At 43.8% G+C, this 19,692-nt stretch overlaps 2 protein-coding genes across 2 annotated transcripts in view; one reads left to right on the forward strand and one right to left on the reverse strand.

Moving 5' to 3' along the window:
• T265_00976 (hypothetical protein) overlaps window positions 1–19,692 on the reverse strand; it is a gene marked incomplete at both ends in the record, with an annotated part of 95,918 nt that overhangs the window by 17,593 nt on the left and 58,633 nt on the right. Inside the window, 9 exons of the mRNA XM_009164891.1 lie at window positions 4,590–4,939; window positions 5,511–5,841; window positions 10,900–11,031; window positions 12,193–12,389; window positions 13,576–13,681; window positions 13,739–13,917; window positions 14,774–15,076; window positions 17,107–17,174; window positions 19,145–19,419. Coding sequence (XP_009163155.1) covers window positions 4,590–4,939; window positions 5,511–5,841; window positions 10,900–11,031; window positions 12,193–12,389; window positions 13,576–13,681; window positions 13,739–13,917; window positions 14,774–15,076; window positions 17,107–17,174; window positions 19,145–19,419 — 1,941 coding nt within the window. The remainder of the gene's footprint in view (window positions 1–4,589; window positions 4,940–5,510; window positions 5,842–10,899; window positions 11,032–12,192; window positions 12,390–13,575; window positions 13,682–13,738; window positions 13,918–14,773; window positions 15,077–17,106; window positions 17,175–19,144; window positions 19,420–19,692) is intronic.
• Window positions 10,507–19,692, forward strand: part of T265_00975 (hypothetical protein) — a gene marked incomplete at both ends in the record, with an annotated part of 70,838 nt that continues 61,652 nt past the window's right edge. Inside the window, one exon of the mRNA XM_009164890.1 lies at window positions 10,507–10,693. Within this exon, the coding sequence (XP_009163154.1) occupies window positions 10,507–10,693 (187 nt within the window). The remainder of the gene's footprint in view (window positions 10,694–19,692) is intronic.

Raw genomic sequence — 19,692 nt, forward strand, 5'->3', positions numbered from 1 at the left:
GGCCATCGTGGTCGATGGTGCTGGATGTTTTCCCGAATTGAAGTACGTGTAGCACAAGCAAATACCCGTTTTCTAATCAACTCGTTACTAACACTCTGACGCAATCCAAAACCAGCACGATTCTGAGCCATCGATGGTCAAAGACCTGAAGACGCCTCACATTCTCCTCTGTCCGCAGAGGCTGTGTCGCACCCATACAACAACAACTGTAGCCTGATACACACGACTCTTAAGATCTAGTGAGGTACCTTTTTGACGCCACAAGTGACGCAACTAATCAAACGTGATTCGAGCCTTTGAGATTCTTGCGCTGACTTCATCAGACATACTTACGTCAGAGGTAATACAACTACAGAAGTATGTAAAGTTTTCCACAACCTCCAGTGATTCTCCTTGAACTGTAAGAGATATGTTCGGAGACTACACATTCTGAAGCATGACTTTGCACTTTGAAGGTGCAGTGCGCATGCCAAAAGATGGTATGTTGGTGGTCAGTTTATTCGACAAGGCTTGTGGTTCGCTTTGGTCTGCGAACATTGAAGGTGGCTAAGTAGACAGGCTTTCGAGTCTGAAAACAGACTTCAACGTGTTTAGAGCTGTGGCTGAACTCAGACGTACAGAAGCTGCAGCTGCATGTGATGCAGGGCGAGCAAAACGGTCAGTCCTAGAGCTGGGATCTGCGAAGAAAGTATTCATATTTGGGCTGGAAGGGGTGGAGGATGGAAAACGTGAAATTGGAAGAAGGGAGGCGTCAGCAGTAGCATGTTTCCGCTTACGCGCCCTGCTGTATGCAGCAAGTAAGACGACCCGGCTGATGGCACCACACGACGGCCGACGTGGTATGACAATATTATTAGCTGTGAATGTCGTGGTTGTACGAGGGCTCGGATACTGCCAGGACGCCCACACCTAGGCGAAAGGACGATTAGGGTCTTTAATCAAAGCCTTTGGCTCAAAAGCCTAAAGGCAAAGCAGCGTTGTTGGGCTGGAAAAGCAAGTACATTACCATTTTACGGAACCATGCATGCATGTTCCAACCCCCAACCTGCAACGCCAGGAGACTATGTTCATCAGACCTCTACCCACGGACCAACCGAGTATGAGAGTGTCGCGCGGCCACGGACCAACCGAGTATGAGAGACTGTGTCGCGCGGACACCTCCCAGAATAGATAAACGGGTCGACGAGGTGCTGCCACCGCCACATCACGGTAAGGTCCAGTCTCTTCGCGATGGCACATATCACTTTGATGTAGCTGGACTCCACCGGAACCAGACACACTTCCATCAGAGCTAATACAACTACCGAGGTATGTAAAGTTTTTCATATTCTCCAGTGATTCTCCCTGAATTTTAAGGGATGTGTTCGCAGATGGCACGTTCTGAAGCGTGCATGACTTTGCACTTTGAAGTTGCAAGGCGCTCCGCTTTGGTCTTTAAAGATGAGGGCGATGTCATCTGCGTACTCCAGATCGACAAGGCTCTCACCAGCAACAATTTGAACACCGGAGTTGTGAAGACCATCCAGTGTTCGCCTCATTATTTCATCAATGACGAAGTTGAATAAGAATGGAGAGAGTGCACATCCTCTTCCGACACCACCATACACTCTCACCCGCCCTGAAGTATGTGAATGTTGGGATCAGATTATGTTTGTATAGCCCAAAAAAGGCCAGGTCATTATCAGCAGTTAAAACAGCACCAAAGACAAATGAGTTGAAATCAGGTTCGCATTAAAAGTCGCTGGTTAGAGAACACATTCCTCCACCCTCTGAAAGTAAACGATTAGTAGCATACACACCGCAAAAGTTAGTCTAGGCTGGAAAATAAAATGGACAAATTATTGGTAGAAGCCTAAGGGATAAAGATTACCGGACACATATGGTAAAAGCCTTTCAATGCATTAAGTGATTTAGCACCAAATTAACGGAAGACTATCGATAAAAAGGGGATAATAGGGACAGATGTGTGAATAGCGCTCAGTACGTAAAGGCCAACGGACGCGGGTGATATGAGCGAGACAGATCAGATAAGTGATGTGTTTCATACATTCCTTTCCTGAGTGTGGACAAAACACCTACGTATAGCTATATATATATATATATATNTTGGGGTGCTTACTTTTGACAAGTTCTCTGGATTCTGACATCGCACGTAAGCTAACCGCCACAATGTAACAATGTAGTTAAGGTACGGACATGAGCAGTTGACTTTATGGAGTCAGATTTCATCCCGGTACTACCTGTTTACTGAGTGGTCGAAGCAGAAATCTCTTTTCCGTAATCTTTCGACATCAGTTGCGTGGGCAGCTAACAAATTTGACACGTAATTAAACCGGAGTAAGTTTGAGGCTTTATACATTGATGAACACGTGTCTGGTTTCTATTGCACGATGTTTCCGAAGGCCGAGTCAGTTTTGTTGAGTGATGGCAAAATGCGGTCGACAAGAAGACTGAAAATATGGACGGTTAAATAGCTCATACCGAGATGCACGGTAGGCGGCTGGTTAAACTGCTAAGGCGTTTCAAAGGAGTATGTGTTGCGCTCTTGTGATGTGCACGTCCCGTCCTGACCACGCCAACGGATTCAGAAGTTAAGGTCACATGTGCAGGTTGTAAGACAAAACAGCCTAGCAAGCATTACGTTGTGTGCAAAAGAATGACTAAAAACCTAAGAATTGTGTTGGACAATGAGCATTGTGTGGATATACACCTTGTTTTTTTAAAAAAAAGGAAATATGGGTTTAAGGTTCAGGTATTCGACTGTGTATGATATCAAAACGCATACCATTACACCGGAACAACTTGGGCTAATAATTGTCTGCTGAAGGAGTGTGTTCAGTTCAGTCGTAGCTATCAACAGCTAAACGTTCCGATAAGAAAAGGATAAATCGTACAGGATCTTTCAGCTATTGAATGTACTCTGTAAGGATAGGAGAGACTGGAAGCTTCGGTGACCGAGGGATTGAAACATGGAACATGCGGCTGAATAAAAACAAAATGGATCCCATTGGGTATGCTTCACATCAAGCTATAAGTCGTACGCTACATTTGATTTGGGAAGGCGTTGCGCAAAATGGTAATATATGCGTGTGCAATGGGTCATGCTAACAAAATATTTACGCACAAATATGGGTATATGAAGAAATGGGTGACTACTTTTACCTACTACACATAGGTCTTGCTGATGAACACAGCGAACAGTACATGAAAGACAATGCCAAAAAATTGTTATAAGGTATATCTCCTTGGTCAAAACAAAATCCACCTAGAGTTCGGAGAATGGGGAAACGACAGAAGGCAGAGGATAGGGAAGGATGGCAGTTTTGTAGCCTGGCCGACTGAGTGAACACAGCAAAGCTATGTATTGCAGCATTTTTGTGGTGTGTCTCTATGCGCGAGCGCGTGGTTGAGCATGTGAACGCGCGTTTCGCTAGACAGGTTGTGGGTTGAAAGCATGCACTTACCGGTTCCTACATATCGGACAAACAAGGGACGGGACGAGACATGAAATTCAAAGTGGATTTTTCAGGCGAATGAGGATGAACCAATAGAGAGCATACAGGTGTACAGCACAACTCTCCCTGTGTTAACAGAACAATGTAAGGTTAATCAGATGCCATGAGTTGTTAGAATCAATGAACGTATGTATCTTGCAAGCTATATGCACTTGTTGAGTTTGCGTACACATGTAGGCTAATAACTAGAATGGAAAATCGATTTACACGGTGCATTTCATAATGTATGTGAATGAGTGCAAACGGTGCATAATAACCAAGCTTTTTTAGAAATCAATAACTTTACCTATCGTGTAGAAGTACTGTGGAGATTTCGCTATAAAATTACTAGGTAGGTAACGCCAATGACGGTGTAAGGTTGATTTTTTTAGAACGAGAAATATGGCTGCGGTCACCATCTATAGCTGTGAAAGGTAAGGAACTGCATGTCGTGAACACTATCCAGTACAAACAACTCATAGTAGGGTTTCGAATGACTCGTTGTTGTAGTAAGTAATGTCATATCCATCGGTGAACAATCCTGTATCCTACTAATTACTCCTAGGCCTCTCCTTGATTTATATTGCTAGTGTACAACTAAAGGCTCTACATTGCGGTAGACCTCCCTTGAGAAGAACAAAGCATGGAAGGAAATGGTCGTGATACCAGTCTTCCACAAACGTGTGGGAGTGCCAGAGTCGACTGATAGCTGCTGGTCGTAGCGCGGCTAGCACAAGAGAGCTTACGCTGGTACCATCCCGAAGACAAGTCACCAGCATTCCTCGTTATCACCTCCATACGACCGCATCAAATCCAACCCCACCAATTTCGTTTCTGATGCCACTCTGAGCCAAATAAATTGAACCACGCTCATTTTGATGGGTGTCAGCTCGGCATGCGCGGAAGTAATGACCTGACAATGTTGGCGGCGATTAGTTCGGTTTTCTATGAAAAGAAACGTGCGCTGAAAATGAGCTTCGGAGTCAACTAACTCTCGTCAACAACTTCAATTTCACTCTCATTTACGCGTGCCTCACATAGCCAAACATGATCCATCGCTGATTCTTAGGGAAATGTTCAGGAGAAGTAAATTACCTTAACCTTAAGTTCAGCTGATTTGTTTTCGAAACATTCTTGTAAATAATCCGCATCCAGTTTGATCGGGACTAGTTCGGACCATATGATTGACTTTTTCAGATCCTTCGGTTTTTCTTTTGGATCCTTTGTCCGGTTTGCAACAGAGCTGAAATACCGGCTTCCTATTCCTTTGGCGACCACAGCGGAATCCGTTTTGTCTTGGGGTTTTGCACTCGCAATCAATTTCAGATCCTTTTGCGACGGTTTCCATTCAGTCCAATGTAGTTTTATGGTTTTCTTGGACTTGGGAAGTTCGGTACCAGGGGCCGGGGGAAGATTTATCGGTGTAGTGGGCCCTGCCTGGGGACCTACAATGGAATTAGTGGACATCATTTAAGCGAAATCATAAGTGCGCTCTTCTCGTCCTCAGAAAAGTAAATAGCGTCGCTTTTTATCAACACGTCCGAATGTCAGCACTCCAACCCCGTATGTGAGGAAGGATGAGTATTTCAATATCTCCTCCTGAAATTCGATCACATGGATGCTACATACTAGGTCCTGAGTGCTGCATATAAGCACTCCACCATTGGTATGTACTTGAAGGTGAATCGCACAGTTTTAAGACCGTTTGAAAATATATTTATTCCCTAATTATCTACCCCACCGAAGGTCTTTCACGGCGGGACAAAGTGTACTATGAATGTATAGAGCGCAAAAGGAGGCAAGGCATGTTCATCCTCGGCTTCGATCGAACATTCTAATCCCGGTTATGATACTCTCATCGTGATGCTCAAATGGACCTTTCCAGTTCGGTTCATACAGTTCGAAAAAAACCACAGTTTAAATCAGACTGATAATGGATCAGAACAATTAGATCAGTAGTGCTAAGAGTGACCTTGAAAATCTTGAATGAATGGACCTATTCCAACTCCCACCTACCAGCTACATTTGGTGGTGGTGGTGGGGGCGGAAGACCAAGTCCAGGTGGGGGCGGAGGTGGAGGTAGACCCGCAGCTCCAACGGCACCCGCAGGAGGGGGAGGCGGGATTCCAGAAACAATGCCTGGTGTTGGGCCGGGGACACCGATTCGAAGGACGGTCTCTTCTTGCTCCGCCTGTTCTAGATCGGTGAAATCGAGATCACGCAGTCGTAGCGGCTTCCGCTTCACCCGCTCGGAGCAGTGCTCCCAAAATGCGTCCACATTGGAATCTATGTCCACATGTGCATGCTGTACAGCAGCTGCAGCGGCGGAGGAGATATCTCCAGAAGTCTAAAGCAATATGGTCCAAAAGACAAAACCGATGAATAGTAACACAATGTTGACAAATGACACCGAAATGTGTTAATTAGTGTAGTGCTTAATTTCAACGCTCGGTGTGAAAAATACAGTTTTCAGAAACAAACATTGCATACAGATCTCCGGAAGATCGTGGAACAAAATAGTTAGCAGGCCTCAAGGAGAACGCAGCAATCAGTACTAGAGATTTAAGAAGTCTGACAAGTCCTGGATGAAGCCATTTCGCTCAACTTGAAGCTCCAACAACCGGACCGCAATCTTTACGTGTTTGCAATCCTCGAACTCCGTGGCCTCTTTTCATGCTTGTGTCTTTGTTTAGTATGATCACTCTAGAGCCCTAGCACACTGCAACTGTGATGTTACCGATTTCCAGTGGCTTTATGGCAAATATCCAGCTTAATTGGTTTCTACCTCTACAGTGAAGGTTCGACAAATAGACAGTTGTCCATACACCGTAGTGTGTTGTTTTCAAATGTTCGTGCTACATGGTGTAGGGACAACGCCGCCCAGTGAATCAACAGACAGCATCAAGCAAGAAGCGTGAGGAACCGGTACGTAGAAAGCAACCAAAAACCCTGTCGATCCGACCAGCACGGCTTACTCGGAAACCGTTAACTCAGCGGGACTGAGTAAAGATCCTGCTACACCGGAACCCACCTGGTAGCCAAAGCCGTTTTTCAATTACGGTTCAGGGACTTTCTCTTCACTAGTATGGATGAATGCACGCTTATCTGAACAGCCTTGTCAAAATTTAAAGACAGATCACGTGGAGAGACACCACCAGGAGAAAGAATAGGCCAGAGTAGCGACGGTCAATACAAACATGTGAAGAAAGTGTGTCAACAAGAGTACCACGTTTCAACTGTTTAACTAAAGTACCGAAAGAAAACAAGGGTGCAAGCTTGCGCAAGCTAGCACAGAACTGCGGGTGTGCGGTTAAACTGTGAACTCAATGTGTATATGTACAACATTTTCGCAATCAACGGAACAACCGGCATTGCGTTACGTGAATTGCTTGTAAAACGCACGCAATGGTGCAGGAAAATCAGTTAAACGCATAGTGGCTGCTGGAGCAGGTGGTCTCATGCATAGGTCTCTGTCGATTCAATATCACATACGGTTAAAACGCAAATCACTTACCATTCCAAGTATGGTACTCTCTTTTATGATCAGTTTGGATGTTCGTTTAGTTGAACCTTCAGCCCGAAATAAGACCAGACTAAATCAAGTTCACACACCAACAAAAAATACTCGCGACCACTGGAAGGATGTAAATATCCCGGGGGGGGGATATTAGATTAGTAAATACCTTCTTCTAGTCGAGAAAATCTATGATCGGCATCGTGTTTCCGGGACAAGCTTTTTCCCCAACGGAAATATCTTTATTCCAGTCTTTATTTGGTTATTTTTTGGTCAAGAGGTCTAGCTGACAAGTTGTGAAAACGCATGCGCGCACCATTTATTGACCACGCTGTCCTGCTTTGCTAAGACGGGTAACCTCGGTATTTTCGGTAGGCGGTAAAAATTTCCGTTGAACAGCCATCAGAGGATTCATACTAACGTCAGGACACGTGTTTAACGGGTGATTTAAGTTCATCTCACCCACGAACTAATCATTGCACGTCGTCTTCTCTTTTTGGATGAGTAGAAGTCCAGCCACCATTTGTCCAGCGGCCGACAGAAGGTCAATGAGGCAAGTGGAGCGCTAAACCACTACTTATATTTGGTTGTCATAGGGGCCAAGTGTCCCGACCCAGATTGTTCGGAAATTGCACCGGCACATAGAATAACCACTTCGAAAAAAACCACTGACAAAATTTGTCGCCTCCAAAGTTTTTCTTGGGTGCAAGTGGAATGTTCCACTCAAAATGTTGAAAAAAGTTATGATTGCAAGTTACATGGCTCAAAGGTGAACATGTTTGCCTGTTAAGATGTGAAAGTTCGGGTGCGTCCTGCGCGCGCTGGTACAGTAGTGGTGTTACGCTCGCATCGCTAGTCACAGCTAAGTACAGCCCAGGATATGCAATGCTGATGAGCTCCAGTAATGGTAAAATTCGAGTCCAGTGCTTCCCCATTTTGTGAGCATCCACCAGAATGACTGCGCCAAGAAAGTAGGACGACTGTTCACCCAGATATAAGAAACCGGAAGGTCCATGGCTCGAACCCGACCTCTGCATCTTGTTTTGTCCTGTTTTGGCTTGAGTAACCTGACAATAACCCAGCCCCCGTGTTTCCACCAAACGGCATCGCAGCTAGGCACCGCGTGTGTTACAGCTGAACGAGTATTATTATCTTATTATTGGACTTAATAGTTCTTCAAATGACTGATTTTCCGTTATCAGCGAACCACCAAAATACGTTGTATACGATGATTTGGACGTACCTGCAACTGGGACCAAACGAAACTCTGGTGTTGGTCGGCCTTTAGTCTTTTAGATTCAAGTCGGGACAAGAGCATAGTCAGTCTTCTAACTAAAAAAATCGGTCATCATTAACCTTTTTTCTATATCTTATTTCATCTTGTTATCGTTTTGCTTGTCTACTGTTAAGTACCAGGAACATAGCCACTTTCCTTGGTAAAGAAATATATTGGTTTCAACTGTCACAAACTACGATTAGACCTTTACAGATGAAACGCAAAAATGGATCGCACAAATTACGACTCCCTAAAATTTGAAATTCCTAAACCAAGAGAGAATATATCCAAAACCTCTTTTCCGACTTTCTGACAGCACGGAAATCAGTTGATTCTAGACGGTAACTGTTCATTGTTATATTGGGGGCATTCAGTAAATCTTCATCGCGAAAGCAAAATGAGTTGGGGACACATTTGCTCATCCTGCCGACAGCCTCTAGCGCAGGCGGATAATGCAAATGGTGGGTAGCGGCTTTGCTTCTCCGAAGAGCTCAACAGTATCACTACATGGTCAGTCAAATATGTGCAGGTCGTTGCAAACGAGGATTAGGTTATGTCGACAATTTCGTACAACGATAGATTTGTAGTTTGTGACACTACAAAAAAGTCAAATGACTGAGTGCATTGAATGGCACTCTGGATTACGCAGTACGCCAGACGGACAATTGCGCCGGTAGAACGGAATTAATTGTAGAGGGTGCTTTCGAAAAGTCAACGCACGATACCCGAAAACTGAGATCTACTTCACGCACAGACGACCAGCGATCATAACTTTACAGTGAAGTAAATGGCGCTAAAGGCGCCTTGTGCAGCGGAGTGTGTCTTGATGGCTTATCTAGGCTTTATGCAACATTCACGTAAACAGAAGAAATGGCTAGTTTTGTCGCTCTGCTTTTCTATGAACTAATAATTGACTTGTGAAAATATGCTGGCCGACTTTCCAATCCTGCCATTCAAAAAAATCACTGAAGAAAAGAAGTCGATGCATGAAATCGAAACCGTGCTTCAAAAACTGTCTTGCAACAGGTGCCACTTTAGTTTGCTTCTACTGTGAAACAGTGCGTATGTTAAGGAAAAATCAGTGGATAATTATTATATTCCCGTCAATGTGTATATACATGTGATGTGATGCGGACTTCCAGGTTGTGTCAGGAAACTCACAAGAATGTCAAAGTCAAAAGTGGTAACCTGTTCAATACAAAAAATTGAAAAAGATTCTTTAAATTCCTGATTGTACTCTCCTCCAAAGATCGAGCACATGCATGGTCCATATCCCGATGAGTTTCACCAGACAGTAATCAAACATCAGTCACGCATTTTTTGAGACCGTATGTTGCATTGCAATGCTCCCCGAGGTTCCCACCTTTCCCTCATCATTATCATCATCATGGGCAGCATGACATCAGTGTTCAACACTGATGCTTCACTGCCGTACAACCATGATTTATTTGAAAGCCTTATTGTAAAGAAAAGAATAAAAGTGGACATGGAAGGGAATTAGTGCTACTTTACTACTATTATTCGGAGGTACCTACGCTTCTAGACACTCATTCAGGCAATCTGGATATAAACTGACAACACGAATGCCATTGACAGATTGGTAGCGTCTTCAACCAAACGCAGTGGAGATCACGCGATCCCCATCCTGGTAGGCGAGTAGCACCGACAGCACCCAAACGTTTCGTATCCGGTTTCATGCACCCCTGCCAGATCAAGGGTTACCACCCCTCTGCTTCCAATACCATGAGTTTGGCACAAATAACAGCACTCTCTTTGAAAAACGATTGTTCAGCATGCGCAATGCATGGCCCGAACAGTACAGATTCTGGTGCTGGACACATTCTTTAATGGAAGTCCCCGTCGCACAGCAGAAAACTCGCTTTCTAATTGCGTCGTTACGGATTCACTGACACCAACCCACACAGGATATGGTCTTGAGACAACGACCGTCGAACACCTGAAAGTACCTCACGTCCGCTGTCCGAACAGACATACAATAAAGAGCCCGCACTGTGGCCTGATACGCGCGTCCCCTGAGCAACTGCAACAAGTTCTTCACTAGATAAACTAGGAAGAAAATTGCCTAGGAATGAAGAAACACAACGTGGTCATCAGAATACATGACTCCGATCTTTGATATTCATATATGAGAATCGACCGACAGGAAAAATGTAAAGGTCTTGATATATGTCGACATGATACGCGACAGGGCATTATTGAAAATGTGGTATTCCACAACGGATTCGGTTGATCGAAAAGTTGAAAGAGATCAAATGTATGCACCATTATGGACAAATTACCAAAACCTCAATCAGAATACTCAAAGAGAGCCTATAACCGGATTAGTAAACCAAGAAACAGGAAAATCCACGGAGTCACATCAACAAAGGTTACAGAATGGAATCCAAAGTGAGCAAGAGCATAGGTCAACCGAGTACCGACCAGTGAAGGTCAGGCTCAAAGGTAACGTAGTCACCGACCAATCACGACACAGGACCGATGATCAACCAACAGAAGTGCCATACCAAACATTCATTCGTGATTGAGAGCGGTCCCGGCTCGCAAAAAGTATATTAACTAGTTGTAACACACTCATGCATAAAAACCATACATACCTTTCGTGCCTGCAGGGAGGAGACTTGATCCGTTCCAGTCCTTCCCGCTTTACCGTTTTCGAAACGCTCTTTCACGGAAAAAATCATGCCAGTCCGTTCACGTGGGGCAACCGGTTTAATTTGCTCTTCCGGCTTACACAGAATGGGGAAAAATGAATTTGAAGGTACAGCAGAATAAGCATTTCACGTACCAGTTGATAACCAACGACCTATTAAGATCATAAATGGACAGTTTCTTCCTAACATAACGATCGCGTTTGGTGATGCATTTAGTGAATTTTATTCTACCACCGATCAGAGAAACTAGGTCAACAACCGCTTAAGCCCAAGGAACGTCTTCTATGATTCTTCGCTGGATAAAACAGCCTCATGATGGAACCTGAGCCCAGATAGTCAGAATTTTTGTTTTGCACAAAATGAGTCATGGCATCCTGAGAAGAGATAAATGACGTTGAAAAGCGAAATAATACAGTGGCGATAATCTTTCGACACATTGCTACTAGTGAACCACGAGAAGAGCATGGGTTAGAATACTGCAAGCTTTCCGAAACTGGTCAAGGGCAATCGAAAGTCCATACCATCACTCTAACATAAGCTCAACGCAGTCTAGAACCATCAGCAATTCTGAAGTACGTCAAATAACATTCGAGAGAAATAACTCACCCCCGGGAGATGAACTGATCACACTGCATAGGTTGCGCTGGCTTGGCTACGTGCTGCGTATGCCATTTGACCCACTTCCTCGAAGGGCTCTTTTTGCACAACCCCGTGAAGGGTGGAAGAGAGCCAGAGGCGGTCAAACAATGACTTGTCAGCGAAGTATGAAAGCCAATACCATCAAACTCAGCTGCGCTGGTCACTGCCATCTTCCTGGATGGAGACCCCGATACGGGCCACATCAATGGCTAGAGACATTGTCAGACATGGCCCAGTCGTGCCCTCAATGGTGCTCGGGCATCCAAGCTATTGCCTCCAATGCATAGCTCCTTTTGCAACCCCTCTCCCCAATTGACAGCCCACTTACAGTACTGGATTTATGCACCAATTTATCAGCTCCCGCCTGCAATGCGCAGCTACCTACCCCTCCCCCCCCCAAATCATCGGTGAACAAAACTGCGGCAGCTACAACCAGTGTACGACGAGTACGCGGTTATTACAGCTGACAATGATGATGATGAGAAGCATCAAAATACAAGTCTTCTACACTTGTAAACAAACGAAACAAAAGGGCGACTGATCGCCTTGGTCCTATCGGACTGAACGCATGCACGCCTTTGTTGAAAAATATCTCACCTTTTCAAAAATAGCTGCATGTTTCTCCTTAAGTGCCCTGACAGCACCGGTAGGTGATGTAGGACCATTAACCACGGTTGTCTCCGTTGCTTTTTGACTTGCCTTTCCAAGCGCTTCAATTTTACTTCGAAGCGAGCCTGCGGGTGGGTTTTCGGGCACCGTCACTGCCTTGCCGTGCAAATCGTCAGCAGAGTCATCTGCAAAGTTTAGAATTCAACAAGAGCACCTTTATACGAACTTAAAGAGATATTTTACGAAAAATCACCCAACAACAGTTCAGTGTCACTAAACAATCATAGTTTTGAATCGTTGCCAATTTGAAAATGAATACCCATTCATGTTTTGATGAACGAAACTCAGTACGAAAACACCCCGGCCAAGAAAGTGTGCTGTATCGCCATCATGCTCACATTGACAATCATGCGAAACGATGACATTTTATCACGGACGACAACGTAACATGCAATAACAAAGTTAGAGAACGGATATACGTGAGAACTCCTGTACCGCTCGCCAGCTGAGATGTTAGAAGAGAGGGTAAGAATCATAGCGCATCAGTAGGTAAAGAATTACAACATTTATCTCCAGCACAACAATAGGTCGATCAAAGCCTTGGCCTTCTAGTGAATAATATGTGGAAGTCTATAATGTCTACAACCTATTCATGATACTATGTACATGTATGTTATATATATATATATATATATATATGCATCAAAACTGCCCTCGGTTAATTCATAATGGACCGGCAGGCAAAGTGTTCTTCAAAGTCCCCAACTAACTTCATGTTTGTGTGGGAACGCCTGCTTCTGTAGGTTGGCTGCCTCTCGCTTGGCAGTTTGTCAAGATTCGGAGGTTCCTGAACAACATTCGCGCCCGGATTCAGTCTATTGGAACCATATACTCTATCAGTTTTCTCTATCCTTCGCAATACATTGAACTCAGTTGAGTCATGCCCTTTCTCAAGATAGATAAGAAAACAAGATTCCCCACACAACCGTCCTGTGCTTGTGTTTCAGTAAACTGGGCGGATTCGGACTGACGTCACCTTCTCCCTGCAGGAAGGGACATTTTAACCCTCCCAGTGACCATCAAAGGTCAGTGTGCTAGACCGATTTACTTATCCTGATAAAGTGCACGCAATTATTGGCTTAAGCCTCCTCCCTTGGTTCTGCAATATCCCATCTGGTATTCTTCGTGAGGTTTCACGACAGGTTAAGCAATTTAGCACCACTGTCGCTATTGTGTAGTGTGTGTTATTAATATAGACATCCACTGGTTCCTGAAGGACCTCCACTAGTGGTCGATACAAGAGTCACCTAGAACCTGAAAAAGTTGGGGGGAAAGGGCAGTGATGCTCCTAACTATATGTGGAAAACCTACCGATCTCCAGTTCGTTGTCGTTAAGTTTAGAGCGCTCAGCAAACATTTGGTCTCCGCGACTGGGAAGCGAGTACTTGCACATTTGTTCGACTGTTTCAAGATGCTCCTGAGGAGTTATTATTGTCGACAGTTGCGCGTGCACAGCCGGTATTTCTATACTTACGTCACTGGAATCATCCATCGACTCTGCCTGTAGTGTCTCGGTTGCGGTGGATTCCGTATCTTTAATCGTTGACCCGTCCTCAAACAGACATGCCTGTGGCATTCTGTCTTGATGTGCCGTTCCAGAGCCATTTTCAAGAAATCCAGGATACTGTAGCTGTCCGGAGGGGAACTGCTTGCCTGTTGAGGAAAGTGTCGCGTCACAGGTTGAGTAAGTGCAGCATATCCTAACGCAAAAGCCTAATTGTTCCCGCGATCCATCCGCCGTAAAGAAATTTTATTAGGTGTCACTGTCGCTGACTTCATTCACCCCGCCACTGAAAATCGCTTGCTAATTAGATGTGTACTTCAAAGTTAGTTACCGTTAGGAATATCCCGGTTACGGTGAACTTTTATGCACAAAAATTGCACCAAAAAGAAAAGGTTACCGAGAAATGCAGTGTGTATTGTAGCATACTCGTTTGCAATAAGTTATTCGCAAAAAAATTAGTTCACATATTTGTGGGCATTTCTGAGAAGCATAGGTAAAACGCCGTATCATATTTACACTGTCATCCGTAGAGTACCCGATTTTTCGTATGATCTTATGACATTATTATGGAATATGAACTTACAAAACAGTAACAAATAAACTTCGTACACCTATCATGTTGTATGGTGGATGACAACTGAAGAAGTGCGGTTTAAAATATAGTTATTTTTTTCAGCACACAATAGATCCTACTCAGGCTGAATACAGAATTGAAATGAAGTTAAGTTTATCAAAACTTAATTCTGTGGGAACAACAACATATGAGTTCATATGCTAACATACACGCGTGTCGTATTTCGGTAGATGTTCAGTCTTACCTAAAATAAAGCTCTTGAAATGGCCGTTGGTACCTCAACATTGTTATAGAACTGAGTTGAGCAAAACCCCGGTTAAGGACTTACGTACTGTTGAACAAAATCCGCCGTCAGAAGTACCCAGTAAATTAACCAGAAGGAACGCAAGGTTCCGCGAGTTTCCTAAACAAACACGAATAAACAAACTCACCATTTATCAGGGATAGTTCTTTAGCTTCACTCTTCATGAATCCATTATTTTTCAGTTCTCTTCGTATGATTAACACATTTGGAGGCCCATTAGCTGCTGTATCCTCATTTTCAGGCTCATGACCGTTGTGCTTCCCGGATATGTCAAGCAAGGTACTTGCAGCCGAAATTTCCTCTTTGAATTCGCTGAATTGCGGACCATTTGTTGTTGTTTCACCAAATGAGTTTCTCGAAAACGAGTCCTCCACGGACGGTATGATTTCGACGGAACGCGCTCTTTCGGGAATCAGGTCAAGGGACTGAGCTTTCGAAGGTGACAAGTATATTAGTTGAGTATTTGATGGCAAAATAGCGCAAAGCATGCACATACAGCCCAACGACAGCAGATAGTGAGATGCCCCTCGTGCGCAAGTGAACATGCCATTGGTACGATTTGTGGGCGCAGTAAGCGTCAACAAGGCAAACTAAACGAACGTTTTAGAACCATCACACATGCAGCAATTGACCGTTTTACGGAAGGCGTTCGCAACAATATCCGTACAGCTATGCGAAGTAAGTCCCGAAACAAAGCATCTGACATAAATGTACTAGACAAATGGTGGTGCATTCGGGGACACAACCGTAGAGGAAAATTGGCGTGATTTACTGGTCACATCGACTTAATGCAAGTAATACCCCTCAAGAAAGGTAAATGTTGTAGAACTTAAGTACCAGAGTAGACAGTATTTGAAAAGGTCTAAACAACATGGATCAGTGCGATTCAGATGCGCCTTTAGTCCTATACCAGAAGTATCAACCTAATCCTCAGAATTCGCTTGATTAGTCCACCTTCACGTCTTTTGTCAGTTGGATTGCAGTTGCAGTGACACATCGACAAACACGATCAGCGCTTTCCTCAGTGTACCTCTGAACATCTGCCTAAACGAATACTAAAGGCTAGGCAGCACATCAAGTCAACTCTATAGGGCGTTGGCAGTTGTGTAAGTACACTGCCCAGATAAGATCTGTTAATGCTTTCACGATACTGTCAGGAAATCCAGACTTCAAATTCTCAGCTTTTAGTGATGAGACGGTGAGTAAAGCACAACAACTGAGACTGCGCACAAAAACTGTTGGCTTCAGATACCACGAGACCCCACAACTGTTCCTGAACTAAACTTCTCTATACCTGTGTGCCCCGGCGATGTGTTACCGAGCTTCTAAACTATAAAGTGAGGGTGTAGAGTCCTGTATTTCATGACTTTTCGTATCACCTGCATGGTTTGCATGAACTCCTAGGTGGAAGGGAATCGGTACACTATTTACAAAAAGCATTCTCATTAAACAGCATAAACAGAAGATCCAGCTGGATTCCAGATGAGTCTCCGGCAAAACCAAATTTTTTACCAATGAGTGTACTTTGCTAGAAAACAACAACGTTCAGAAGAGTACTCCAGCAGTAAGGTCTGTCTTTGTTCACTTAATGAAATGGTGAATTTCTACTGTCACATTCACCACCATCGTCATCACAGACAGCAACATCGGTGTTGTCACTTATGCATTATTGCCAAACAACCAAAAAGATTATTTATTATATTTAAGGCCTTGAAGTGAAGGATGTAAAACAAAGGAAGAAGGATGGACCTAGTGCCAGCCTACTGCAAACATCCTTAAATACCAACATCTTCAAACGCTTTATCAGACAATCTGGAAATAAATCGGTAGCACGTGTCCTTGACATTGATTAGCCGCCATGTTATAGAATGTCTCTATATTAAGCACTGTAGCAAAACCCCGAAGAATTGTAGGGATGTCGGCGGCGGCCGCACCATAACAATGTTCCAAACTTGGAAGACATGTGATCCATATAGTACCGAACGCAGTTAGACAGATTTGCGTGGCTTCAAGTTGGCACATTGTAGCTGATTCGTCGAAAGCCGACACATCAATTAGGAAGCGGTAGTACATCTCTTTCAAAAAGTCGCAATCGATTTTGTGGTAGCAATAAGGTAGCGACGACTACATCGTAAATCAATGAACATACGTCTCATACATATTGATTAATTGTTCGGTTTCTTGGAATAAAGATTATAGTTTTCAAATGTCTGACTATCTTAATACCTTAAACTTTTAAATTACTTGAGTTGTTTGCCTGGTTGTTTTGGACGGTTGTCACAATGCTAAGCGTAAGCAACCGATGAAGCTTGAATAATCTTAAGTAAGAAGTGTGAAACAGGTAAATTATTTCATGAGATATGAACGGGGGACCAGCTATCCACTATTACTATTTACTGGTTTCGTCCACGTCATACTGGGTGGCCAAATTGTGCAACAGAAACAACTCCCGCAACTTACTTCCTTGAATATCGTTAGGTTTCGGAGTATCAACAGTGCCATTCTCCATCACCGCGCTCCACCGAGAACTAAAGCGGCAAAATGTGTAAGAAACAAGCAATCGAACGAATAATTTATTCAGCGAAAATTGAAAATTTAGCTGCCGTTCCCTCTCATTATAGAAACGGCCGAAAATTTAGTGAATAAGACAAGTAAATATCGAGGCTACCATACGTGGAACACGTTCACCTGATTGGTCGTAGAACTCGACTGTAGTTGAGATTCCCAGATGATATCTCAAAGGTTCTCGGTTCGGAAATCCGAGACTACAGAGTGAGCACACATCTTCCACCTGTAATTTCCAATTGCGTTCAATGACCACAACTATGAGGATAAGACAGTTTCTATTGTCTTTTATCTTACTGTGTATGGCAGCCATTTCAAACGTGTGGAGACATCCGATGTTTGCGTGCTTGACAGAGGCTGCGGGATACTTCTTTCACGCTAAATGTTCTATGTGATCGCTGTTTCCGTATGTGAAAGCCCCTGAAACTTCACAATTCACACCTACTTCCCATTCCCCATTACGTGTGCTCGCCGCCTGTTGTGGAAGGAAAAAAGCCGAGCACATCAAGACAGCGTTGCAACTTCTGAAGATATAGAGCGAAGTTTTCCGGCTACATGAATGCAGTTAGACTTTTCAATAAGGGACAGTCACAGGAATCTCCCTCCTACGTGAGTTCTGTGGATCGTCATCCATATAATATGGTATTATAACCTGGGAATAAATTGCATCCTTTTGATTTATGAAGTCAGCAATCGTCATGCAAACTGCTATTGCATCAATTTAGACGGTACGTCCCATTTAATACGACCTGCTTTGAAATGTACACAATCCCTCGAGTTTCGGAAATTCTTCAAGTCAATACAGTGGTCAGAAAAATGACCACCAATTCTCCTTCCGTTTTTGGCTCTTCATAGCAATCAGTCGTATCACAAGAATTTGGAAAGATGAGAAAACGTTTTTATCGTATCCATATTATCAAAATCGTTGAGTATTTCCTGCAGGTTCAGTGAATATAGGTTCGTTTCCGCCACTTTAAACTTGCATCCAACACTGGTGGGTTCTTAGCTGAAAGGCTAAATTAGCAATTTAGCCGCTCAACTGAGTTCAAATGCGCACTTCTCAATCGTTCTAGTCTGGTCAGTGTTTGGCGCGCATCCATCAACGAAGGGAAAATTGCTTGAAAAAGTAACATCATTGTTCGTTAAGGTTAATGCTATCTTATTGAGACAAACAAAGGACAATTACCTCACCACAGAAACAGGCATAAGTATAACAGCTTGAATAAACTGAAGTGACCAATGGGGATGTGATGGACGTTGACGCGGCGATTTCGTTACACACATGCTTGTGAAAATATACATCATACTAGCTCTCTAGTGTCCTGAATTCATTCCTTTACATGAGCAGAGCAAAGTTCATAATAGGGAAACAATGTCTCTTATAGATTCATCTCCGCCTACATAGATTGTTGTATCACTCCTTAGCTGGAGCAAGAGGTTCCGGTGACCCCATAGGTGTCACCCGCTTCACAGGATTTCATTGGTACGATGATACAGAACTTGGAATAGACTTTCCATCCAGGTATTCCCTAGCGAGGCTTCTCACCGTCAATGTGTCGAAGTATTAGTAGCTTAAGTGCACTTACTGGTGGTTGATCAGATGGTCGTGGATCAGTTCGCTAAGCTTGTCAATCAGCTTACAAACGTTTTACCCCCAATTGAGGAGACATCGTCAACTACGCACTAACCATGCCCCCTCGACAGGGGACGAAATGTTTGCAACGTAATTGTCAGACTCGGCGAACAGGTTAATGGCTATCTGACCAACCACCAGAGGGTTTTCACTATATGCCGCCATACCGGATAGTTTTTCAACTACAAAGCCAACTGCAGAGATAACGGATACAAAGCAGTCAAATGAATGCCACACAAATAAAATGGTTACACAAGTTTATCATAATTCAACCAAGTTTCGAGCTGAAAAACGTCTCACCCTTGAAAGAACTTTTGATTTCCTAATCCTTTGCTGAGATTCAAACTTTCTACTGACTGATAACGTTTCGACTTTCGTCGCAATGACCCATCCATCTCCACTGCTAGCGCGGGGCTTGTTGGTAGCAGGTTGAGTGATGAAAGCAGCGCCATGCCTTCTGGTGTTTCCAGATACTGGGTCCTGGGCATTCTCTTGGATTGTCGAATGCATTCTCTACTTCCGGCAGGCAGTGCCGATAGATCATATTCCTCTCCATCTTCAGAACGAAGCATCGCCTGCAACAATATGGAAGTGAGCAGTGTGTAAGTCAGTCTGAGGAAAAGCATGCCGATAGAATTAAAAGTCTTTGACACTGAACCAATACGCCATTTCACTACAGCATTATAAATTCTGGAAAGGTCAAACGAGGTGTGCATCTACTGGAATACAAATAAACGAGACTGAACGTTTGCACGAGATCTAAAAAATACATTGAAGAATGACTCTAACGTAGCTGGATAGAACACCACCTTCGAGAATAGCAGGAACACTGCGTCAGAGCACGGTAG

This window comes from Opisthorchis viverrini (genome assembly GCF_000715545.1).
Source record: "Opisthorchis viverrini unplaced genomic scaffold opera_v5_10, whole genome shotgun sequence".
Classification (NCBI taxonomy): domain Eukaryota; kingdom Metazoa; phylum Platyhelminthes; class Trematoda; order Opisthorchiida; family Opisthorchiidae; genus Opisthorchis; species Opisthorchis viverrini.